Raw genomic sequence first — 26,033 nt, forward strand, 5'->3', positions numbered from 1 at the left:
CTTAGTGCAATTTTCACAGTTCCTGGGGGAGGTAAAGTAATGTTAGTTTTTGCAGGTAAGTAAACCACCTACGGGGTTAAGATTGGGGTCCAAGGTAGCCCACCGTTGGGGGTTCAGAGCAACCCCAAAGTCACCACACCAGCAGCTCAGGGCCGGTCAGGTGCAGAGTTCAAAGTGGTGCCCAAAACGCATAGGCTTCAATTTAGAGAAGGGGGTGCCCCGGTTCCGGTCTGCCAGCAGGTAAGTACCCGCGTCTTCGGAGGGCAGACCAGGGGGGTTTTGTAGGGCACAGGGGGGGGGGGGGGGGGGGGGACACAAGTCCACACAAAAAGTACACCCTCAGCAGCGCGGGGGCGGCCGGGTGCAGTGTGCAAACTAGCGTCGTCGACCAAGAGGTCTCTTCCGCGGTGCAGGCAGGCAAGGGGGGGGGGGGGCTCCTCGGGGTAGCCACCACCTAGGCAAGGGAGAGGGCCTCCTGGGGGTCACTCCTGCACTGAAGTTCCGATACTTCAGGTGCTGGGGGCTGCGGGTGCAGGGACTTTTCCAGCCGTCGGGATTTTAGAGTCAGGCAGTCGCGGTCAGGGGGAGCCTCGGGATTCCCTCTGTAGGCGTCGCTGTGGAGGCTCAGGGGGGACAACTTTGGTTACTCACAGTCTCGGAGTCGCCGGAGGGTCCTCCCTGAGGTGTTGTTTCTCCACCAGTCGAGTCGGGTCGCCGGGTGCAGTGTTGCAAGTCTCACGCTTCTTGCGGGGATTGCAGGGGTCTTTAAATCTGCTCCTCTGTAACAAAGTTGCAGTCTTTTTGGAACAGGTCCGCTGTCCTTGGGAGTTTCTTGTTCCTCTTGAAGCAGGGCAGTCCTCTGAGGATTCAGAGGTCGCTGGTCCTGGAGAAAGCGTCGCTGGAGCAGGTTTCTTTAGAAGGCAGGAGACAGGCCGGTAGGACTGGGGCCAAAGCAGTTGGTGTCTTCTTTCTTCTTCTGCAGGGGTTTTCAGCTCAGCAGTCTTCTTCTTCGGTAAGTTGCAGGAATCTAAATTCTTAGGTTCAGGGAAGCCCTTAAATACTAAATTTAAGGGCGTGTTTAGGTCTGGGGGGTTAGTAGCCAATGGCTACTAGCCCTGAGGGTGGGTACACCCTCTTTGTGCCTCCTCCCAAGGGGAGGGGGTCACATTCCTATCCCTATTGGGGGAATCCTCCATCTGCAAGATGGAGGATTTCTAAAAGTTAGAGTCACTTCAGCTCAGGACACCTTAGGGGCTATCCTGACTGGCCAGTGACTCCTCCTTGTTATTCTCATTATCTCCTCCGGCCTTGCCGCCAAAAGTGGGGCCGTGACCGGAGGGGGCGGTCAACTCCACTAGCTGGAGTGCCCTGTGGTGCTGGAACAAAGGGGGTAAGCCTTTGAGGCTCACCGCCAGGTGTTACAGCTCCTGCCTGGGGGAGGTGATAGCATCTCCACACAGTGCAGGCTTTGTTACAGGCCACAGAGTGACAAAGGCACTCTCCCCATGTGGCCAGCAACATGTCTCGAGTGTGGCAGGCTGCTAGAACCAGTCAGCCTACACAGGTAGTTGGATTAGGTTTCAGGGGGCACCTCTAAGGTGCCCTCTGGGGTGTATTTTACAATAAAATGTACACTGGCATCAGTGTGCATTTATTGTGCTGAGAAGTTTGATACCAAACTTCCCAGTTTTCAGTGTAGCCATTATGGGGCTGTGGAGTCCGTGTTTGACATACTCCCAGACCATATACTCTTATGGCTACCCTGCACTTACAATGTCTAAGGTTTGGCTTAGACACTGTAGGGGCACAGTGCTCATGCACTGGTGCCCTCATCTATGGTATAGTGCACCCTGCCTTAGGGCTGTAAGGCCTACTAGAGGGGTGACTTATCTATACTGCATAGGCAGTGTGAGGTTGGCATGGCACCCTGAGGGGAGTGCCATGTCGACTTACTCGTTTTGTTCTCACCAGCACACACAAGCTGGTAAGCAGTGTGTCTGTGCTGAGTGAGGGGTCCCCAGGGTGGCATAAGATATGCTGCAGCCCTTAGAGACCTTCCCTGGCATCAGGGCCCTGGGTACCAGTTACAAGGGACTTACCTGGATGCCAGGGTGTGCCAATTGTGGAATCAAAAGTACAGGTTAGGGAAAGAACACTGGTGCTGGGGCCTGGTTAGCAGGCCTCAGCACACTTTCAATTCAAAACATAGCATCAGCAAAGGCAAAAAGTCAGGGGGTAACCATGCCAAGGAGGCATTACACTAGTGAATATATTTAGTGTAATAGTTACCTCCTATTGGAGGGTTGCCTTTCTAGTAATTTGAGGTATTGTGTTCCAAACACAGAGTACCTTTATTTTTGTACATTTGAGTGTTTTCTTTCATGGGCGTATGTGCTGTGTGCCTACAGTGGTATTGCATGAGCTTTGCATGTCTCCTAGATAAGCCTTGGCTGCTCATCCACAGCTACCTCTAGAGAGCGGGGTTTCTAGACACTGTCTACACTTCACTAAGAGGGGATACCTGGACCTGGTATTAGGTGCAAGTACCTTGGGTACCCACCACACACACCGGGCCAGCTTACTATAGGGATGATACAGTTTTCTTTCATAAAGTGACAAGACAGGTGACAATTCCCAGCAAGCTTTGTGCCCCAAAAATGAATAAACAATTTATTTAATAAATATGAAAAACATAAGACAGGACATAAAAAAGTTATATTCCACATTCACAAAATAACTATAGGTTTTGCTGTTACTAACTAGTTCAACACTGCACAGATCATGGCCAGATATTAAAGGTAGACTAAATTAGAAACCATCTGTATGGGAGCAAATGACTGAGGAACACAAAGGATAGGTGAGAAAAATCCACACTACCAAGTAAGTGGCCAGATTAGAACATGTCCCTTGCTGTACATAGGTAAAGCGATTCATATTGTATTAAAAGTGTTCGCCATACATTGCTTCGAACACTTTTCATGCTGTAAGATAGTCTAAAAAGCCTCTCCCTCAAGTACAATGTTAAAACTACAAGTCAATAAATAGGTTGGGGCCGGAAACAGCAAATCACAATAAAGTGTTACAAATGAAAGAATGAAAAACATAGCAAACCACGGGAAAAACACCCACTGAAAAGAAACATCCATTCACCAACACTAAGACTGGATGAGCATCTCAGGCATGGGCCTAGGAAACTTGAATCATTATTGGAATATGGGAAGCCCCCCACTGAGTAGGTACTGAAAGCTGAGTACCTAATCTGTTAATCTCATTTAATTTTCTGAGCAGTCATGCACCCCCTGAGGAGGCTTTGTGGACCCCCAGGGGTTCCTGGACCACAGGTTGGTGAACTACTGCGCTGGAGAATTAACTCCAAATGTTTTTACAATCAAGAGAGCCTCAAGGCCCTGGCAATACACCTATATGTGTGTTTTATATTTTAGTATTTTTGTGCTAATGTTAGATTTTATAGACAGAGTAAGGTCTATAACTAGTGATTAATGTGGAAGCAGATTATTGCCAATGCTCATCTCATCCCCAAATCTAAGTAACTATTAGTTTTACTAGTGAGCATGTTCCTAGTAGCTGTAAGAGGCCTCTCTCTATTAAAAATGGGGAAAGAGAAAGCAGTGAATAACGCAGCGGAGTTTGGGAGGGCCAGGAACCAAGCCAAACATGCTGCTGAAATTGGAACTTTAGATGAGATAAATGTTTTAATTGAGGAAGTGGTGGCCTGTTAAGCACAAAGGAGAAGAGGAGTAAGATAGTGGAGGATTACAGGTAAACTAGGAGATATTAAGTCTTACTTAACTAAATCACTCACAAGGAAAAGTAAGGCCTCACTGGCCAGTGCAACAGTGCACCAAGAAAGCACTGAGGATTTAACAAGCAAACTTTTGACTTTGACTACTCATGAAAGGGAGGAGGGTGAAAGGCCAATAACACCATTAGTGGTCAACGTGGAGTAAAAGAACAGATTCCAACCCCTAGGAGTGATGGTGGGTGCTGTGACCCACAGCTGATCCTGTACAAAGTGGCCCTGCAATTGCTAACCATTCCTAACATCTAGTGGGTGGCAAGGTTGAAGCATGGCTCAATCAACTGAAAGCAGAGATAGTAGGATTTAAAAAAAATGCTATCACCAGGCTCACTCAAATATTCACTGGAAAAGTAGGTAAACTGAGCGAATTACTAATTAATCTTACTAAGGAGAGGCCAAATAGACACATTAATAGCATTGAGCAAGATCAATTCACTAGTGATGTTTGAAGTAATCCAACTAACCAAAGAACAAATATCACTTCTCCAACACAGCAGCGAGGCAGGGGCCCTTGGGATACCGCAATAAAAAGAGGTAATACTAAACAATCCCTGGAACATGAGGCATTCCACGGGCATAGATAATTGTAGATCATGGTCTCTGGAAAAAAATATATACATTATTCCGAGGTTGTTCACACGCAGGGAGAAGTTTGCTAGTGGCTACTAGAAGAAAATATATTTTTTTATGATAAGTCTGCCAACATTTTTACCAAGAACTTTTGAAAGTAGAGAATCATTAACCACCAAAATTATTTACTGGAGGCAGGCTGTTAGCAACTGTAAATCAGTAGTGAGAGTGCACATTGTTGCTGTGAAACCTTATACAAACAAGTATAGCAGTATGGACTGTATTGGTGTAAGATTTGTTGGCAATGAAATAACTGAGGGCTTAATTAGCTTAGAGCACAGAACAGCATTAACTAATGGCTCAAATATTCACATAAAACTGAACTAGTCATAGGATACACTTCTATATAGTCTGAATGGGCATAGACAGTTGTTTAATGAAGCCTGAGGGACTCTAACAGAAAGCTCCTGCTCCTCTGTGGTTTCAGATATAGATTGACTTTATCAGGCCCAGTGGCCCAGAACTGGTGATAACCATTCTCCAACTTCTATTTCAAAAAAGTTAAATAGTTCACGTATCAACAGGATACATGAGTGGTGGAACCAGTGCACAGACCAGGCTGTCTTTCATTTTACGTTAATGCTGCTCCCACAAGCTCTGGGATAGCCTCAGTGGGTTTAATTATTGGGTTCAGAACTGTGATCCAGTGTAAGGTTAAAGTATTAGACTCTGGATCAAAGGACATATTGGGGTTATTTTGAAACACAAAAGTTTGAAGGACGGAGTGCTGAAACTTTTCAAACACTCACCCCCAGTCACAGATCTGGGTTGAAGCCATTCTTCTTTTGCTCACCATGCCACACCAAGTAGGATCCAAGCCATATGAAAATTATTCTTGACCCCGCTTCCCGTGGGAACAGACCGAACTGCCAGGTCAGGTCTTCCCTGGACCTGGACTGGAGACTGATTTAGTGAGCAAAAGAACAATGGATTTAACCCAGATCTATGACTGGGGGTGAGTGTTTGAGGTTTCAGCACTCCGTCCATCATCTTGTTGTGTGGTTATTTTGAAACTATAAAGTACCTCTCCATACAGACATATTGCTGTGGTAAATATATACATACGCACAGTCCCAGATAACAAATAATTGTTAACAGTATATGCCTTGCAAACTTTGCGTGAATCACGACACACTTGGCCTGTGATCATAGCTGGGGATTGTAATACAAAATGTGAACCTTTCGAGCCCTTTTAATCCTTGTTGTCAGTAGTAGATGAGGAGTGAAGAGTACCTGAACTTTCAATTAAGCCAAATGAAAATATGGTCAAAAGTGGCTAGTCAGCTCTTTCATTTGTCTTGACAAAATGGATTGAGAGCTGCAAATGGGCGTACCAATTCTGACCACAGTCCAAACCAACTTTCTAAAGAGGACTGTTTACAAGTCACATAGATTACACACTGCTTGGTTTAAGGATATGGCGCTTTAGGGGTGATATGGAAGTAGTAGTATTAGTATGCACAGCTTGTGACGATAATGCTCTTGTAGCAGAATTTTATGTTGATTTGTTTTGTGAGCCACAGGAGTACACCAATAATGTCTCCCCAACGTTGTTTCATAAACAACTTCAGGAACACAAAATGTGTTTACATAATGACAATGGCCTTTTTTGAAGTATACAAACAAATTACCTTTAGCACATATGCTTTTGTTCCAATCCATTTAGACTTTATCGGAAATTTAAAATGTAACTTTAGAAATTATTCTAAGAAGCTACAAGTGGGAACCACTTTGTGAATTTGGTTCACAAAAGAGTGCAGGGTGGTGAAAGTGGCTCTGATCAAGGCTGTAAAAGAGGGTGATAAACCAGGCATAATTTGAGTGAAAATGTTTTATGTGACAACTCTCTGTAAATGTAAGAAAAATCGTGAAGAAGCCCAGTGGGTTGAATTAACACATGTGCTGCAAAAACATGAATCTCGAGCCTTCTGGAGAATCACTGCACCCGGAAGTAGGTCAAGGCTACTTCAACCTGACTCATATGTTCAGGTGGAGCAACGCGTAGCCCATGTTTCTACTTCGGATGATTTGAGGGCCATCTTTAGGCCATGATCTCATCTAAGCAATTAATATACCTTAATCCCGCTTTGAATGCAAATAACTGGCCTTAATCCACATACAACTGTATTCACTCCTAATAAAACCAAGTTAGTTTTCCAACACATGAAAAGAGAAAGAGAAGGCCCCAATAGCATCCCAAGGGAGTTACTCCATTCAGAGCGAGCTATACAGGTTCCTTACTTGAACACACTTAGGGCCTGATTTAGATCATGGGGGATTTCCTGTCGGCCGAAATATCAATCCCATTATATGCTATGGGATTTATTTTTCGGCGTTTGGGATATTCGTCACCGACATAACAGCGTAATAGTGTGGCATGGGGCTACCGTTGTCCCAATTCATATGAAGGGGCCAAAAGACAATCCTGCAAAGTATAGACCCACTAGCCTCATTGGTAATAATCGGAAAATATTTTGCAGGCAAGTCCTTACCTGGCTGCAGAGATGGAGTGAACATCAGATGTTGTCAGATGTTCAGGCTGGCTCCGGGAAGTACTATTGACCAAGTGCTTTGTTGAACAACTACATGCTGAAAGAACATTTCCCTAAAAAAAATCCTTAATTTGTAAGTAGCCTTCATGGATATGAGGACTGCATTCGACTTACTACCCCGGGACTGCCTGTAGGAGGTACTGGGGCAGTATGGCAAACCAAAAGATCTGCTGCAAATCCTGAGTAAATTACACACAGGCAAAAGACATATGGAATGCACAAAGAGAGCTGCACAAAAGGATTCCAATAAAACTGGGGTGAGACAAAGGTATGTCCTGGCCCCCATGCTGTTTTGCTTATACATAAATGGCATGGTGGAGTAATTGAACAAATGCCAGCATGATGCATCAACATCAGCAAACATGCTACTCTTAGCTGAAGATACTTTGCAACTGAAGCGCACACCAGTGGGATTGCAGGAATTGCTAGATCATTTAATAAAGTTCTACAAGAGTAGAGGCCTAGAAATTAATGCAGGAAAGTCTACGTTTATGGCTTTAAATCCTCAACGCTTGAGGATGGGACTCCACTGAGCATGTAAACAGCTTCTACTATTTAGGAGTCAGGCTGACTTACAACCTCTCTTCGAATTTCCAGCTTGATGAAAGCAAAACCACTCTCCAACACAGAACAGCGGCTATTTTGAAAACTTTGTCGACATCATTTAGGACTGTTTCCATAGTCCTTGAAGTACACAGAGCAGTAGCCCTTGGCGGGGCATTGTATGGGGCTATAGAGATGTTACCCAGTTGAATCGCTTGAAAAATACATTTCTTAGATCTCTATTAAATTTACCAAAAATAGCACACCTCTGAAACCAGTAAGGTGGGACTTGTACCTAAAAAGAATAGATTTTATTGCCCGATTAGGAATTCTAAATTATTGGGGTAGAATCTGGACCAAAGCTCATCTGGTTCCCTACAGAGCTGCTCTTGCTGAGCTAACTGTCTTAGACAAACGTTGTTCTACACCATGGCTGAGGGCAGTTGAAGCTCTTTGTGGGATGTTAAAGATAGCAGAAGTATGAAATGAGCAAAGCAAAATGGAAAGAAGCATATCCAAATGGGTCAAGGGCCTATGTTGGGATCATATACTCTTGGAAGTGTGGTGTGAGCAGAGGTCTGATTGCTAAGTTTTTATACCATAAATGTAGCCCCGGGTTTCAAGTATTTCTTGACAGAATTAGCCCCATTAAGGCCAAGACCCTCTACCTTTGTGTCAGAATTGGCATGCTACCACTTTAGGGTGTTTACAGCAAAGTTGGACAGCAGGGGATGCTCTTCCTGTCCTAATACTGTGGAAACAGAAGAACATTTTCAACTTCTCTGCCCTAGATATAAGAAGCTGAGATCTAAGTGGATTCTTCCACTGCATAGATCTCTAGGTTTAAGGCAGTATCTGGAGGCCCTACGATTATCAAGAATTTTATATTGGGCCTGGCATTTTACGATCTAACCCAGTGTTGTACCGAAGCCTATGGTGGAATCCATTGCCTGGAGGTTACAGCATAGGACTACGGAAGTACTTATTAAACTATCCGTTGTGCACGTTATCTGCGGAGATAAACCCTGGCTGACTTAGCTTTGCATGATTGTACTGGTAGCCATAGCGGATTCCTATAAGAGGTTTTCTTATTAACTTATACCGGAATATTGCTCGAAGATGAAGCCTAATAATTACAAAGCACATGAGTCCACATGGGATTTGTGCAATCCACATATAAAATTTGTTTACAAACCAAGTCTGTTTAGTAGGTCCCTCAGATGAGGCAGGATCTTTAACGAACTGATTCAAAACTGGTAGTTAACAGGAATGACAATGGAACCACTTGGAAAGTGGAAATAGTCTGCAGGGAGCAAATGGATCTAGCAAATGACAGCATACAGAAGGTCGATCATGTGATACGATTTTAGGCTCAGTTTATCATGGAGAATATTGCATTTGCTGGCACCAGATTTCCACATGTGGTTTCCTTGTTTACGCTTTATCTACATGACTGTTGCACTAGTCATCTTATAACCGTTTGGCTTCTTATATGTGTAAGTCTGATGTTGTAGGATTGATTGTGATTCTTACATGACTGTTGCATGGGTCATTTTATGACTAGCTGGCTTTTTTTTTTTTTCTTTAAAGATTGGTGTTCTTAGACCTGCAAAAACTGTTTCTAATAGCAGCACTTTATAAATAATGGTGAGGGTTTTTTTAAAATCATTCTACAATTCTCATTCTCATGATAGTAACATTTTAGACTTACATTTTTCAAGAACCATGATACCTTCTTGAAGGTACAGCACTGCAATGAATATATGTGAACTATATTCAAACCTATGTGTCAAAGATCTGCTGATATAGAAATATATGCCAATATTCTTTGATTCTTCCACAACACAGTAATTCTAATGTAGCGCAGCTGTTACTGAGGAGGAAATCTTATTTGCACTGATGTTCTTTAAAGAGTGAGCAGTTAGTTAATGAAGTGGAGGGCTTACAAGTGCCTAGAGGGGAAATAGTTTACAGCACAATGATAGTTTACTTCTTCGCTCACAACACAGAGTTCTCAATAAACGATTGTTCTTGGTATATATATTGGTCAAAGAAGGACTGCCCCACAACAAGTGGTATAGCCAGTAACTGTGCAATACATTTGTGCTTTCAGACCAATTCATATCAACACATACCATCCCCGGTCAAAAGCCAGGCTTACTCTAAAAGGAATAAATGTAGCCAGAGCTACTAATTCAGTTAGGGAAAACACTGGAATCAAAGGCTTAGTGAACTGTAGATGTTTGAAATTATTATAGATGCACAGTATAGCTTAATAAATATCTACAAAACTAAATGAATGCAACAGTAAATTAAATGTGTGCCATTAAGCAGGGAGTGCTAAGTAACCTAGCATCTACCAATTTGCTTTTTGTCACATCACTCTAAAAAATAGCTTGTAAAACAGACTCACATTTGAAAGTTTCTGCCTCCAAAATCTGACAGCTGGCTTGATGCTCAAACTGATCGTCTTCACACAGGTAGTTGTGACAAAAAGAACAGCAAAATATTCTACCACCTGTTGGAATAAATATACAAAGACTAGTAAACGTCCCTAAAGTCTCTAATTAAGTAACAACAACCAGCATATGAACAGAAATAATAGAAAAAAAATGAAGGGTTGAGTCTGTATAACCCTGTAAAGCCTAGGCTACACTAACCAGTATATGAAGAAGAGAAGCTCTAACAGGATAAAGAACAATTATACTAAAATATCCTATTTTTGGAGGCCAGGCTTTAGTTAAATTTTATGTTCTAAACAAATATATTTTTGAATGTTTGTTGGTAAGATCTAGAGGAAGCTTCGAATGGAAAACATAAAACTTTCCCAACATAGCACAGGACCAAATGGGTTTTGCAGTCACTATTCATTGTAGAGAACAGATGATCACAAGACCATTGTTCGAAGTTATGTTTTGGGGGAAAAAAACTTTAACTATTTGTTTTTCCAGTAGGAGATATATACATACAAACACAAACAGACTGAAAATACACTTTGTGGCTTTTAAATGGTCAAAAAAGTCAGATTTTGGCATAAGGTACCATATATGCCTGTATAGCGCAGTAATATATCATGCTTCTGGCACAAAATCCAATAACAGAAAACATTAACAATGGTCATGCGATCCATCTGCTCTCTACAAAGAACAGTGACTGCACAACACATTTGACCCTGTGCTATTTTGTAAATGTTTTATGTTTTCCACTCCAAGCTTCCCCTATTCTTGCCAGCAAACATCCAAAAATACATTTGATTAGAACATAACATTTAACTAAAGCCTTGGCCTTTAGCAAGAAATCCAGAATAATTGGATTGCTCAGGGAAATGTTTCAACTTTTCATTATCCTTCACTTACCATGATCCCAGACCCCTCTTTCACATTCTACACATTCTGCATCTGTCAAAGGACAAATGCAGGCATGTGTGCTTAGACATTTCCGGCCATGGCACACCCACGCTTCACAAAAGTCACAGACAGCTCCCTGAAAAACACAAAAAAAAAATGACTTGTATAACACAAACTAACAAAAAGTTAATTAAAAACACACCTTAAATCAATGTTTCTGGTTGAAAAGTCTGAATAACGTGTATTTCATAAATGTTTTGGGCAGGCTTCAAAGGGTTAATGAAAGAGAGACTTTTGTATATCTTGATGTTTAATTTGTGGTTTCGAATCCTCAACTCTTACGAGAACGATCAACTAACTAGCTCATACAGATGAGGCAAGCATTTTATCCCTTCGCTCAACACAGGGCTCATGGATCTCTGAAGGTTTTGACGAGCCAAGCAATCTGAATCGTTGGCATCAAATGAAAATTTCTGATGAAGCAGGCGAGCGTCTTGAATAAAAAAAGGGGCAGAAACACTAAGCGGAATGAGGGCACAACCCCTGTTCACATATTCCAGGTCTTAATTTTAGTGCGAGTATTTACACATAGATTTCTAAAAAGGCACTTTGGCATGTTGATGTTGTTGATTAATGTTATGTTCACTCTTCTCTACAACCTTGAAAAAGCGATTTATGGAGTGCAAAATACATGATGCTGGTCTTTTTAGAAATATGTAAATACAAACTCTTGAATCAAAATTTAACTGTAAGACTGAATCCCTTTTACCATTATTAAATGTGCATTAAAAAAGAAGCAACTGTTCAATGATGACGACTAAACAACTTTTTTTGATTCATAATTCTTTAAATGTGATTTAAAAGCATAGGGTGCTTCCCTTTCTCTTTTGTGTTTTACGGGAATTGTGGTTCTTGTTTTAAAACATGATAATATTTTATAGTTAGAAGAAACCATAACTTACCATTAACAGTAAAAAATGTTTATTGGAAAGGTAGAGGCAGAGGTGGTGCTTCAAGAGACTGAGGTGAGGAGGTTCAGACCAGATCTTTGGGTCAGACCAAGCCATAGCTGTAAGTGAGACTACTCTGGAGGTAGGAGAAGGAGCAGTGGAGTCCAGGCTTGGCAGTAGAGGTTGCGAATTTTCGGCAAGCTGCATGAGCACAGACAACAGCAGCTGGGAGAGGCAACATCTGGAGAAAATGTGGAGAGATGGTATAGCTGCTACTCCATCATAGAGAGCGCAACAGTCGCCAGCCTCAGCCAAGCTTGAGACTTGCATCAACTCGCCTTATTCAGTCTTCAGTCTCAGGTGAGGGGCATGAGCAGCCACAAGAGCCACATATGTCAAGAGGGTTGGTGAGGGAGCTGCTCCGCGAAGAAGCGGCGAGTCTGGCTAGCCAACTTTGTTTGTTTTGACAGCCATTGCCAGGGGACCACACTCTGCAGCAAGAGAAGGCCTGCTACCAATGTCTGGGCAGGCTGAGCTGTTCATGCATGAGGTGCAGTTGGTGAACTTGGGGAGGGAGGGCGGGGAGCATTGTATGGCCACCAGGAGCAGCAGGAGCCTAATCATTTAACTACAGCTAAAAGTCTAATCAAGATTAAAGCAAATTAAAAAAACTGAACACACTGACAAAGTGGCTTGTAGCCCTGCACAACACCAGGGTACCTCAACACTATATGAGCTAAATTTTTGGCTATGTGATTCGGTGTCTTGTGTAGCATTACTAAGTCAGAGAGACCCAAGGAGGAGGTGCCTTACATTTTGACATTCTAGAAATACAAGTTTTGATTGTGCTGGCCCTGTGCTAACCAAGCAGTGGTTGCCAAGTTGCTGAGGAGAAAGCGGACTGAGGTCCATCATGGGCTGAGCAGCCCTGTGAAAAACTGTTTTCCCCTGAACTTCTGTGTACGAAGCAAGGATAGAGCAGGGAGTACTGAAGTACGGAGATGGCAGAAGGTGTCAGCGGGGGGCATGAAAGAAGGGGTCTCAGCTGAATCAACTTGACATTGGGGCACGCAGGTGGCCTGGTGGCACTAGGTTGTGTCTTGTGTGGTTAAGGGCACTGTTGACCCTCTTCGTTGTAGTCTTCATTCTGATGCTAGCAGCAGAGTTTGGTCTACTGGTTGTTAATGATGGGGAAACCACCCTTTAGCTAAAGGGGTAAAGGTGGTTCAAGAAGCCATTGGAATGGATCCATTTATATAACAGCAACCAGAACTACACGGCTCAAGGAACTAAGGACAGTGGATGCGCAGTAGAGCGCTCAATAATTTTTTTTTAGTATACTGCAGACAGACACCCTAAAGAACAAAATGGGAAATGTCCACTTCAAAGTAAAACTTAATCTCCTATATATGCAACAGAAAAAATTGTAACCCTATACCTTAAGAGCCCGCTGACCAACGTCAAAAAGGTTGGATGCAAAAAGTGACTGAGTGCTGCCTTGGATTCTATTATTTGAGCCCCACTGAACCCAGGGAGCCTTTAAATACAGGAGTAAATTAAGGTGAATGGGCAAAACCAAAATAGTCAAGTTGTTTTACAATGGATTAGATAGCATCAATAAACAGCTCCAGAGTCACTAGAAAAAAGGTAGAAAGAGCAAATAAACAAGGCACAGACCTAGAGATGAGAACGTCAACAAGTGAACCATATACAGGGTTATATGAAAACTTCAAGAAAAAAAATTAATCTCAGTACAGTAGTAAAATTCCACCGGATCGCCATAATATGGAAAAGGAAAGAATTACATCAACCAAGGGTCTCAAAGTTGTTAGAGTACCTCAGGGGAGTGGCAACAGTCTGAAAATGTTTAATGGAACGCTTATTGTGGCTGCTTATGCAACTGATCACCCTGTAACCTCTAAAAGCTCAGAGCTTTTAGAGTGCAGGCTGAAATTTTAGAGATCAAGTAAAGATCAATCAGCCTCTGAAAGCTTCTGGTATAAACCTTGGAGGGGGTAGTCTTTGTAATAGGAGGGATCAAGTTAAATTTAAGCTGATGTACTCCCTCCAACGAGATCTCTAAGGACCCTTTTGTCATGAAATGCATGAACACCCTAGAAAAACGGATAGGTAATGAGGGGAAGAAGTAGAGAAGTGAATGGGAGGGTCAGTCGTATGGTAACATATGCGCCAAGTAGAAATGGTTAAAACAGCTGCATCAGAATGTGATGAACAGCAGCAATCAGCAGAAACTTTAGTGCAGCTGAAGAACCTAAAAACTAATTATATTAGTTGTGTACAACAAAACTTTAAGTGTAATAGAAACAGTGATAAAGCTATTCTTCATTCCATAGAGGTAGGCTTGGAATCCAAAGAATTAATGGATATGGCTCTCTCCTTAATAATGTCTACCAATTTGATCTATTAGAAACAAAATAAAACACATCAAGCCCTATCGTGGTGGATTGAAAATGTCACTTACCCAGTGTACATCTGTTCGTGGCATTAGTCGCTGCAGATTCACATGTTGTGCATAGCCCGCCATCTGGTGTTGGGTCGGAGTGTTACAAGTTGTTTTTCTTCGAAGAAGTCTTTCGAGTCACGAGACCGAGGGACTCCTCCTCCTTTGCTTCCATTGCGCATGGGCGTCGACTCCATCTTCGATTGTTTTCCCCGCAGAGGGTGAGGTAGGAGTTGTGTGTGTTAGTAATAGTGCCCATGCAATGGAGTGAATAAGTATGTACCAATTAAGATTTAAGTAATATATTTACAAAATGTACAAAGTTGAAGATAACTTCCAAACGGCTACAGGCTCCCGGGGAGGCGGGTGGGCACATGTGAATCTGCAGCGACTAATGCCACGAACAGATGTACACTGGGTAAGTGACATTTTCAGTTCGATGGCATGTGTAGCTGCAGATCCACATGTTGTGCATAGACTAGTAAGCAGTTATCTCCCCAAAAGCGGTGGCTCAGTCTGTAGGCGTGGAAGTAGTCTGAAATAGAGTTCTTAGTACGGCTTGACCTACTGTGGCTTGTTGTGCGGACAGCACGTCCACACAGTAGTGCTTAGTAAATGTGTGAGGCGTAGACCATGTGGCTGCCTTACATATCTCGTGCATTGGAATATTCCCTAGGAAGGCCATGCTAGCGCCTTTCTTTCGGGTTGAGTGTGCCCTTGGTGTAATGGGCAGCTCCCTTATAGCTTTAAGGTAGCAGATTTGGATGCACTTAACTATCCATCTGGCTATACCCTGTTTTGATATTGGGTTTCCTGTATGAGGTTTTTGGAATGCAATAAACAGTTGTTTTGTTTTTCTGATTTGTTTTGTTCTGTCAATGTAGTACATTAGTGCTCTTCTGATGTCTAATGTATGTAGTGCCCTTTCAGCTACCGAGTCTGGCTGTGGGAAGAACACTGGTAGTTCAACCGTTTGATTTAAGTGGAACAGTGAAATAACCTTTGGTAGAAATTTAGGATTGGTTCTTAGGACTACCTTATTTTTGTGTATTTGGATATAAGGTTCTTGTATTGTAAAAGCCTGAATTTCACTTACTCTTCTTAGAGATGTGATGGCGATGAGAAATGCAACTTTCCAGGTTAGGAATTGTATTTCGCAAGAATGCATGGGCTCAAAAGGTGGACCCATGAGTCTCGTTAAGACGATGTTGAGGTTCCATGAAGGAACGGGTGGTGTCCTTGGTGGTATAATTCTTTTGAGGCCTTCCATAAACGCTTTAATGACAGGTATCCTAAATAGTGAAGTTGAATGGGTAATCTGCAGGTATGCAGATATTGCTGCGAGGTGTATTTTAATGGAAGAGAAGGCCAGGTTTGATTTTTGTAAGTGTAGTAAGTAACCCACTACATCCTTTGGAGATGCGTGTAATGGTTGAATTTGATTATTATGGCAGTAGCAAACAAACCTTTTCCATTTGCTTGCATAGCAGTGTCTAGTGGATGGTCTTCTAGCTTGCTTTATGACTTCCATACATTCTTGGGTGAGGTTTAAGTGTCCGAATTCTAGGATTTCAGGAGCCAGATTGCTAGATTCAGCGATGCTGGGTTTGGATGCCTGATCTGTTGTTTGTGTTGTGTTAACAGATCTGGCCTGTTGGGTAACTTGACGTGGGGTACTACTGATAGGTCTAGCAGTTTTGTGTACCATGGTTGCCTCGCCCATGTTGGTGCTATCAGGATGAGTTTGAGTTTGTTTTGACTCAATTTGTTTACTAGATATGGAAGGAGAGGGAGAGGGGTAAAAGCGTACGCAAATATCCCTGACCAGTTCATCCATAGGGCATTGCCTTGGGACTGCCTGTGTGGGTATCTGGATGCGAAGTTTTGGCATTTTGCGTTCCTTTGTTGCAAATAAGTCTATTTGAGGTGTTCCCCAAATTTTGAAGTAAGTGTTTAGAATTTGGGGGTGAATTTCCCATTCGTGGACCTGTTGGTGATCTCGAGAGAGATTGTCTGTAAGTTGATTCTGGATCCCTGGAATAAACTGTGCTATTAGGCGAATGTGGTTGTGAATTGCCCATTGCCATATTTTTTGTGACAGGAGGCACAGCTGTGTCGAGTGTGTCCCCCCCTGTTTGTTTAGATAATACATTGTTGTCATGTTGTCTGTTTTGACAAGAATGTAGTTGTGGGCTATGATGGGTTGGAATGCTTTTAACGCTAGGAAAACTGCTAGCAGTTCGAGGTTATTTATATGCAGCTTTGTTTGATGTACGTCCCATTGTCCTTGGATGCTGTGTTGATTGAGGTGTGCTCCCCACCCTGTCATGGAAGCATCTGTTGTTATCACGTATTGTGGCACTGGGTCTTGGAAAGGCCGCCCTTTGTTTAAATTTATACTGTCCACCATAGAAGCGAGATGTATGTTTGGCGGTCTATCAACACCAGATCTAGAAGGTGACCCTGTGCTTGTGACCATTGTGATGCTAGGCACTGTTGTAAGGGTTTCATGTGCAGTCTTGCATTCGGGACAATGGCTATGCATGAGGACATCATGCCTAGGAGTTGTAATACCATCTTTGCCTGTATTTTTTGTGTTGGATACATGGTTTGTACAACTTTTTGGAAATTTTTAACCCTTTGTGGACTTGGAGTGGCTATTCCCCTTGTTGTGTCTATTGTTGCTCCTAGGTATTGCTGTACTTTGCACGGCAGAATGCGTGATTTCGCATAGTTGACGGAGAAACCAAGCTTGTAGAGGGTTTGTATGACCTGATCTGTGTGGTGTGAACACTTTGTCAGTGAGTTGGTCTTGACTAGCCAATCGTCTAGATACGGGAATACGTGTATTTGCTGCCTTCTGATGTGTGCAGCTACTACTGCTAGGCATTTTGTAAAGACTCTTGGTGCGGTTGTTATACCGAACGGCAATACTTTGAATTGGTAATGTATTCCTTTGAATACGAACCTTAGGTATTTCCTGTGCGAGGGATGTACCGGTATGTGAAAATATGCGTCTTTGAGATCTAAGGTTGTCATGTAGTCTTGTTGCTTTAGCAATGGTAACACTTCTTGGAGCGTGACCATGTGAAAGTGTTCTGATTTGATGTAGGTGTTTAGTGTTCTGAGATCTAGGATTGGTCTCAGTGTTTTGTCCTTTTTTGGTATTAGAAAGTACAGTGAGTAAACTCCTGTGTTTATTTGTGTACCTGGTACCAGTTCTATTGCGTTCTTTTGCAGTAATGCTTGAACTTCTATTTCCAGAAGGTCTGAATGCTGTTTTGATATATTCTGTGTTTTTGGTGGTATATTTGGAGGGATTTGGAGAAATTCTATGCAATAACCATGTTGGATGATTGCTAAGACCCAAGTGTCTGTTGTTATTTCCTCCCAGGATTGGTAATACTTACTTATTCTTCCCCCCACTGGTGTTGTGTGGAGGGGATGAGTGACCTGTGAGTCACTGTTTGGTTGCAGGTGTTTTTGGGCTTTGAAATTTTCCCCTGTTTCTAGGGAATTGTCCTCCTCTGTACTGGCCCCGAAAGCTTCCCCTTTGGTACTGTCCCTGGTAGGTAGACGGTGTTGAATGTGAGGTACTGGCTTGTGTGGCTTGACCCCAAAACCCCCCTCTGAAGGTTGTCTTGCGGAAGGTGCCGAAAGTGCCTCTGCCCTGCGGGGAATAGAGTGCGCCCATGGCTTTGGCAGTGTCAGTGTCCTTTTTTAGCTTCTCAATTGCCGTGTCCACTTCAGGTCCGAACAGTTGTTGCTCATTGAATGGCATATTGAGCACCGCTTGCTGTATCTCCGGTTTAAAGCCAGATGTTCGTAACCACGCGTGCCTTCTTATGGTTACTGCTGTGTTAATTGTTCTTGCAGCTGTGTCAGCTGCATCCATAGAGGAGCGTATTTGGTTATTGGAGATGTTTTGTCCCTCCTCAACCACCTGTTTCGCCCTTTTTTGTAAATCCTTGGGTAGATGCTCGATGAGGTGCTGCATCTCGTCCCAATGGGCTCTATCATATCGCGCTAGGAGCGCTTGAGAGTTAGCGATGCGCCACTGGTTTGCAGCTTGTACTGCGACCCTTTTTCCGGCTGCGTCGAACTTGCGGCTTTCTTTATCCGGTGGTGCATCGCCTGACGTGTGAGAGTTGGCTCTCTTGCGAGCTGCCCCTACTACACCCGAATCTGGTGGGAGTTGTGAGGTGATGAAAGCAGGGTCTGTGGGCGGTGCTTTATATTTCTTTTCCACCCTTGGTGTTATTGCTCTACTCTTGACAGGCTCTTTGAAGATTTGCTTTGCGTGCCTTAGCATTCCTGGGAGCATAGGCAGGCTCTGGTAGGTGCTATGGGTGGAGGAGAGGGTGTTGAAAAGGAAGTCATCCTCGACAGGTTCCGAGTGTAGCGACACGTTATGGAACTCTGCTGCCCTAGCTACCACCTGTGAATACGCTGTGCTGTCCTCTGGTGGTGAGGGCTTGGTAGGATACGCCTCCGGACTGTTGTCTGACACTGGGGCGTCGTATAGGTCCCAAGCGTCCTGGTCATCTTGGCTCATGGTGGTGTGAGCCGGTGAGTGTGACGGAGTCTGTGCCGGTGATATGTAAGTTACAGGTGGAGGAGAGGGTGGCGGAGTTACCTTCTTCACCACTTTTGTTTGTGGTGCTTGTTCCTGTATTTGGAACTCAAGTCTCCTTTTTCTCCTAATAGGGGGAAGGGTGCTGATCTTCCCTGTTCCACTCTGTATGAAGATCCGTTTTTGAGTGTGGTCTACTTCAGTGGACTGTAACTCTTCCTCGAATCTATGTTTGCGCAATTGAGAGGACAGTGATTGCTCCTCTGAATATGAGCTGGTTGTTGGCTCGGTCGCCGGTCGTTTCGGCACCGAAACTATGTCCTTACTCGTTTTCGGCTCTGAGGCGACTTTCCTCTTTTTTGGAGTCGAAACTTCTCGGCGTCGATCCTCCTCGGTGCCGCTGTCTCTGCGTCGAGCAGCTTCGGCTCCGATGTCTCGGCGTCGATCTTTGTCGGTAGCACTTTCTCGGTCCCGAGATTGCTGCGTGCCAGTGTCTCGACCCGAGTTGGACGATCTCGGCACTAGTTCGGCCTTCTTCGGTGCCGATGGGCAGTCACCGACTTTATGGGTTGAGCCATGGCCTGTTGGCAGTGGCGTCCCCTGGGCCTTGTCTGTTTTCTTGTGTGCTGGCTTCGACGTTTTACTCACTGTTTCGTGGACGTCGAATTCCTCCGAGTCCGATTCATGAATAGAGAAGGCTTCCTCTTCTTCTCCTTGTTCCTCGAACTCTCGGTGTCCTGTCGGCGTGGACGCCATCTGTAATCTTCTGGCTCGCACGTCACGGAGTGTTTTTCGGGATCGAAACACACGACAGGCCTCACAAGTTTCTTCCTTGTGCTCAGGCGACAGGCACAGGTTACAGACCAAATGTTGGTCTGTATATGGGTATTTGTTGTGGCATTTAGGGCAGAATCGGAACGGGGTCCGTTCCATCAGCCTCGATGTTACACGCGGTCGGGCCGACCAGGCCCCGACGGGGGATCGAAATTACCCCGAAGGGCTACCGGAGCTCTTCACGATTCGATGTCGATTCTATCTAATCCGATCCCGAACGCAACAATACCGACGTAATCTTCTGAATTTCTAACTATCTTCCCGTTCCGAACCCGGACCGAAAAGGAACACGTCCGAACCCGATGGCGGAAAGAAAACAATCGAAGATGGAGTCGATGCCCATGCGCAATGGAAGCAAGGGAGGAGGAGTCCCTCGGTCTCGTGACTCGAAAGACTTCTTCGAAGAAAAACAACTTGTAACACTCCGACCCAACACCAGATGGCGGGCTATGCACAACATGTGTATCTGCAGCTACACATGCCATCGAACTCTGTATTTCAATCAACAAGACCAGACAATTTGAATCAAGACTTGCACCTAAAATAGGGTTGAGTCTCTTTTCCTTACAACGTGGACATAGAAGTGCTGCGCGGGAAGAAGTAAAACTGTTCCTCAACGGAGGAGAAAAATGTAAGATAAGTATTTTTCCAACTATTGGTCTTCATTGATGATCTAAGTTCAAAATATTTTAAAATGTACTTTAAAACTCTTCAATAAAGTGGTAGAAGACTCAGATCACAACTATACTGCTATACTGAAACATCTGATTGAATTTAACATTCCTGGCAAAGAACAAAATCATGAGTGGAGGTTTCCCAAAATCTAGCAATCACTCTCCAAAAGGAGAATGCAGCTAAGGAGGGGGGTATAGATGGCATACCACCTCTTAACTCCATCCATCCTACAAGAAAAATTCCAAAGTCACAACAATGAAATGGGAATCATTAGACTAGTAGTAGGTGGAAGTAGTGGAGAAAGAGACAAGCGTACATCTAACTGAGAACCAAACAAATCTCAAAGGAGTCTAGCCCTTCTAGAAGAACAAAGGCCACTTCGATGTCTAGGGTAAAGAATGAAAACAAGGGTCTTACTCTACAAAGGGAACACACTTTACCCCAAGAATAGTTGAGATTTCTTGCGGCGACTCAGCTCCTAATCTATTTATGAACAGATACAAGATTTTGCCAATCTTCATCTCCATCCCCTCATTATCAAATGTTACATCAAAAGATGTGTCACTATTTTCTAAACCAAATGTCAAGGCAGGTGATAGTGAACGGCTGTATGCCATAGCGCATCTCCATTTAAGAGTAGTACTTGAAATAGTCTTAAAAGCTCTTGACGACATGAGCTGACTGGATTTTGATATGTATTAAGAAAGCTGGGAGTGGTCTGTAGAGAATGCTGTGGGGGATGGGCGGAGATGACATTTGGCTGCATCAACCCTTAGCGAATGTGTTTATCTGCCCCCAGCAACATAGACGCTGTGAAAGATTAAAATATTTGCATTAGAAACAGCCCGTAAGATAGTTACAGAAACACATGTGAAATTTAATGAGGGATCTAAGGTACAAGACTTGTATTTGAGTGGCAGCAGTAAAAGTGTTTTTTTTCCTGATAACCATAGTATGGGTATTTTGTCATGGAATATAGCAGGGTTAATAAGAAATGAACACTATGTCAAAAATAGGCTGAAAGAAAAGAGACATTTTATAGTGGCCTATCAGGAAACCTGTGCGACAATAGAGCTGTTATTTGATAACTACATATCCTATTATGATAAAGCTAAGAATGGCACTTTTGGCTGTCCAAAGGGACGTTTATTGACATTAGTCGCTGTCCAGAAGGATATAAAAAGTTCTAGAATAATTGATGAATTCCATTTTTAACAATAGCAGTGGTCGATAGTAAGGCCACTCTCAACAGGTGTGAAGATCCCAGTAGTAAAATGCTAATCACAGTGAATGTACATTTGTCACCGTATAAGCAGCAAGGTCAACAACTGGTCAAATTGATAGGTCTAGTTGAAGAAACTGGATTTAGACATTCAACACACCATAACATTATTAAGGGATTTTCATATTAAAATGCCACCTTCTGCTAATGCTGATGGAGAGGTGTCCCAAGTGGATACAGCTCTGGGCACCCTGGTTCGCGATTTAGAGCGCTCTCAGCTAGGAAGGAAATTAAGTCTTGCCTCTGGCATGAACTCGGCACTGAACATTCATGCAAGATCTGTTTCTACTTACAGTGAATCTCCTGTTTTAGCTCTCCTTGATGCACTAATTGAATTCTTCCAGTAACATACAAAGGTAATAGTTGCAGGAGATTTTAATGTGAGCTTCGAGCCCTCGTATAACATCAATGAGTTAATAGAGGCAGAAGACGAGCAGTGGAATGTTCCCCATCTATCAGGAAAACCTCAGTGTAATCTTTCTGGTCCCGCTCTCCAACTAGCCTCTATATCTGTTGGTTTGGGTTAAGGGCTTGCAATGGGCATACCAACTCAGATACTGAAAGGTTGCCCACTTTTAAAAGAGGTCTCTATTGGAGTGTCATTGATTATGTTATTTTAGACGTAAGTCTTTGGCCGCTAATAGTCTAAATGAAAGTTGAAACTCCCCGGTCACAACTTCTTGATTGTATCCCCTTCTGTGGAAGTCCTATACTACATAACAACCGCAGGCAAGCCTCCTGGCCCTATGTAATAAAAGCAAAACTGCACTCTGAGATATATGGCTTTTATATGTCTTACCTATCTGATTATGAAGGCCTTCTTAGTTCTGCAATTCCTATTCTAAACATTCAGAACATGTTTTTCACAAAGTTACAAGGTATCTTTCATAGTGGATTTGACCACAAACAACTAGGCTGTGGGAAGGTGGTAAAATGGGTCAACCTCGAGTGTAAAGCAGCAAAACAACAGCTTTTAAGAGTAAATCATATGCAGGTGGAGATCAGAGGCCAGATGGAACTACAAATCTGGCCTCATAAAAGCCTGAAATGATTGTGATATTATCTAGCAAGATTTGCTTTGTGCTGTTAAAATTAATGATAGCAGGTATGCCATACATTATCGTATGGTAGTAATAATAGCGTGAGAACTTATCACCACCATATAACACCTGATATTTGGGTGACTCCTTTTCCTTACTGTGTGGCAAAAATAACCTTGATGGTCCACCGTCGAGCCCTGGCCTGCTGATCCTTACTGAGAACTCAACAGCAGTAGATCCCAGGGCAAATGATACAATAACCTTCAGTTTAGAGGACACTTCTGGTGCCATCTGCCTTTGAAAACCAGCAAAAGCCCCTGGCCCTGAAAAAATACCAGGTGATTTTTACAAATCAGTGCCTCAAGTTTGGGTTAGTTACATCAACTTACTATCCAACGCCATTTCGTCCAGCGGGGAAATCCAGGATTCATGGAAGAGGGAGGAAATCATTCCCATTTAAAAAAAGGGTGATGCCTGTATTCCATCTAACTATGGGCCTGTAAGCATTATAGATAATTTGCACAAAGTATTTGCAAGACAAGTCCTAGATAAGCTATTAAAATGGGCACAGGAAGAACACATGTCCCCACTTCAAGCTGGTTTTCGTCCGAGACCAGCACCTCTTACCAGGTTTTTAGACTTGCCATCCTCTACTCGAAATATACATTACTTTTAAAACAAAAAAGATATACATATCCTTTGTAGATCGCAGAGACACATTTGATCTCATTCTCCCCAAAAAAATCTTTGGAGAGTCTTGGTTAATATGAGTGCTCCGGGGAACCTGTTCCAACTTTTTGCAAAGCTTCATGATGAGAACTATGCTCAGGTCCTTTGGGGTAGCAAGAGAGAACTGACAGATTGCATTCCTATCATGCAGGGTGTGCACCAGGGGTGAGTCCTGGCCCAACCCGCTCCACCCTGTAAATGAATGATGTGGTAAACAAACTCTTGGATTGAAGGAACAACTCACCTGTATTAAATAACAAGAAGGTCCTGCATCCTCCTTTTTGCAGGTGGCTTGCTCCTTATTTCCAAGACTCCGTCGGGGCTTCAGATCAAAATTGACAAATTTCTGGGTTTTTGGAAAACCTGAGGCCTCAAGCTGAATGCAACTAAAACTAAATAAATGGTGCTTGGACAGCTGCTGTCAAGTATTGCACGAGACGAGCTAGCAATGACTCTTGGAAAGAGTTCATATTTTTTATTAAATGGGGGTTATACTATCAGACACACTTAAATTGGAACCCCAGATTACCAAAAGTACCATGTTAATTCAACACAGATCCATAGCTAGTCTACAGTTACATGAGAGAATGTGTTCCCACTCGGTATGTATCCCCTGTATCAGAAGTCTACTGTACAAAAGAGCAGAGCACTGCCTTTTATGGAATCGAAGTATGGGGATGTGCTTACACTCATCAACTGACGATTGTAGAGAACAAATTCATAAGTACACTGGTCTCAGTTCCAGTTAGCACTCCCCTAATTCCATTCTTCTTCGATCTAGCCATACGTAAAATATCTGACTCAGCATCACTAAAGCCCTTTGTTTACTGGGTCCGCCTGGTCTACACCCGAGTTAACCGACTACAAGGATTCCCTCAAGGACTTAGTAAACATGAACAATAATATGAGGGTCCCCTGGTTAAGTTTTTTTTTTTAACTGGTTTCAAAGGTTGGACTTGCAAAGACTAAGGGACGACCCAAGATCCCTTGGCAAAGCTGAGGTCAAGGGACTACAATCTAGCTACTGGGCTTATGTCCACAAGCAATAAGTCATGAGCGGATCTAAAGGGCATCTAACAAATCAGTTCTTTGAACACAAGCTCACTTCGTGCTTTGAGTCATTTCTGGATACTACTGCCCCGCCATTAGCAAAGGCTCTATATGTGCGCTTCCAGCTGGGTGACTTACTGTTGAGATCCTTTACAAGTAAATGGAACAAAGACCAGGTCACAGACTTGTGCCAAGATTGTGGCCTGGTTCCCAGAACGGAGAAACATATGATGTTCTTCTGGCAGGAATATTTTGGATCCAGTCGGAAGCAAATACACCCAAAATGTCTGAACCTGGGCGTGACCCACTATTTAATAGCTCAGAGGATCCTGACAAGTGATACTTCACCCCTAATTGTGTTTGTCATTAGCCTTTTTTTGATAAACGTCTGGTATAAGTGCATTAAGTTTCTGCCTCTTGTAACTTCTTTAACAACTTGGCCTGATATGATTATTTGTTATCCTTGTTTTGCATCTAGCTAAAATGACGGAGTTAGCTGAATGTTTTTGCACTTTGCATATTTTTGGACTATGATCCTGCACTGACAAATTGCAATTATTATGCACTCAGACAACTTTGCTTTTAGTACATTTGAATGATTTTTTGTTTCAGGCCCATTGATCAATTGCTGTGTATACACACTGTAAATTTATAAAACTATTTATCTCATGTGATTGTTTTACAATGTTGTATATATGTATATTTTATCTTTTTATTATGTAGGCTTTAATGTTTTTTGAAAAACCAAATTAAGTATTTTTGAGATGAAGTCTTGCTTTAAAGCGACTTAATATTACAGTTATTAACTGGAGGACCATTAGTGATTGCCCTGCTAAGAAGTCCATTTCATAATGGATTTAGAAACTCACTAATTGATTATGCAATTATATCCATAGGCTATTTTCTATGGTAATCGACTTGCTGGTTGGGGACAAGTAGGGGAAGGACCATAAACCTCTACAACTAACAATCCAGTATGTCTTTCGTAATGGGATTTCGTGGGCCAACAGCAAAGAGGTCTGGTGTATAAATTGGAGAAGGATTATTTGGTTGTCCAAGGTGAAATGAGACGCAGACAGATGGATACTTTGTTCATGGAACAGATACTTTGGCCCCATATTTTGCAAAATTACAGTAGAAAACAAAAAAACTGTTTGGATATCTCATATATGCACAATGTCTCTGTAGTCAGGAAATCTTACTACAATAAAAGCAAAAGCTATTTAAAATAAAACAACAAGGAAGACCGTAGACTTGACCAACTTGAGAGGCAAAAATAATAACAGCTAGAAAATTACATCAAAAAGTAGTGAGGCGAATTAGCTGGTCAGAAAGAGAAAAGAAATAGATGGAAGTTATCTTAGCTTTACTGAAGAATAGGACTCAAACTTTTTGAAACTTGATAGGAAAAACATTGGGTACAATGAAAAAAGGAGATTACTGCTAGCCCCATAGAGGCTAAAAAGATCCTGGTAGTAAGTTGGCACCATCTCTGGGCGAGAGGGTGGAATTGTCAGACAACCTCCTTGCAATCAGTTCTAATCCCA

The 26,033-nt window shown here is 42.9% G+C and overlaps 1 protein-coding gene across 3 annotated transcripts in view; it reads right to left on the minus strand.

Annotated features, from left to right (window-relative positions):
• The window catches only part of ZNF330 (zinc finger protein 330), a 195,550-nt gene that overhangs the window by 90,627 nt on the left and 78,890 nt on the right, over positions 1-26,033 (minus strand). For all 3 annotated transcript variants that reach the window (XM_069242576.1, XM_069242578.1, XM_069242579.1), the window contains exons 6-7: positions 10,902-11,028; positions 9,959-10,063 (exon numbers count right to left, since the gene is read on the minus strand). In XM_069242576.1, coding sequence (XP_069098677.1) covers positions 9,959-10,063; positions 10,902-11,028 — 232 coding nt within the window. The remainder of the gene's footprint in view (positions 1-9,958; positions 10,064-10,901; positions 11,029-26,033) is intronic.

The sequence above is a fragment of the Pleurodeles waltl genome, chromosome 1_2, assembly GCF_031143425.1.
Source record: "Pleurodeles waltl isolate 20211129_DDA chromosome 1_2, aPleWal1.hap1.20221129, whole genome shotgun sequence".
NCBI lineage: Eukaryota > Metazoa > Chordata > Amphibia > Caudata > Salamandridae > Pleurodeles > Pleurodeles waltl.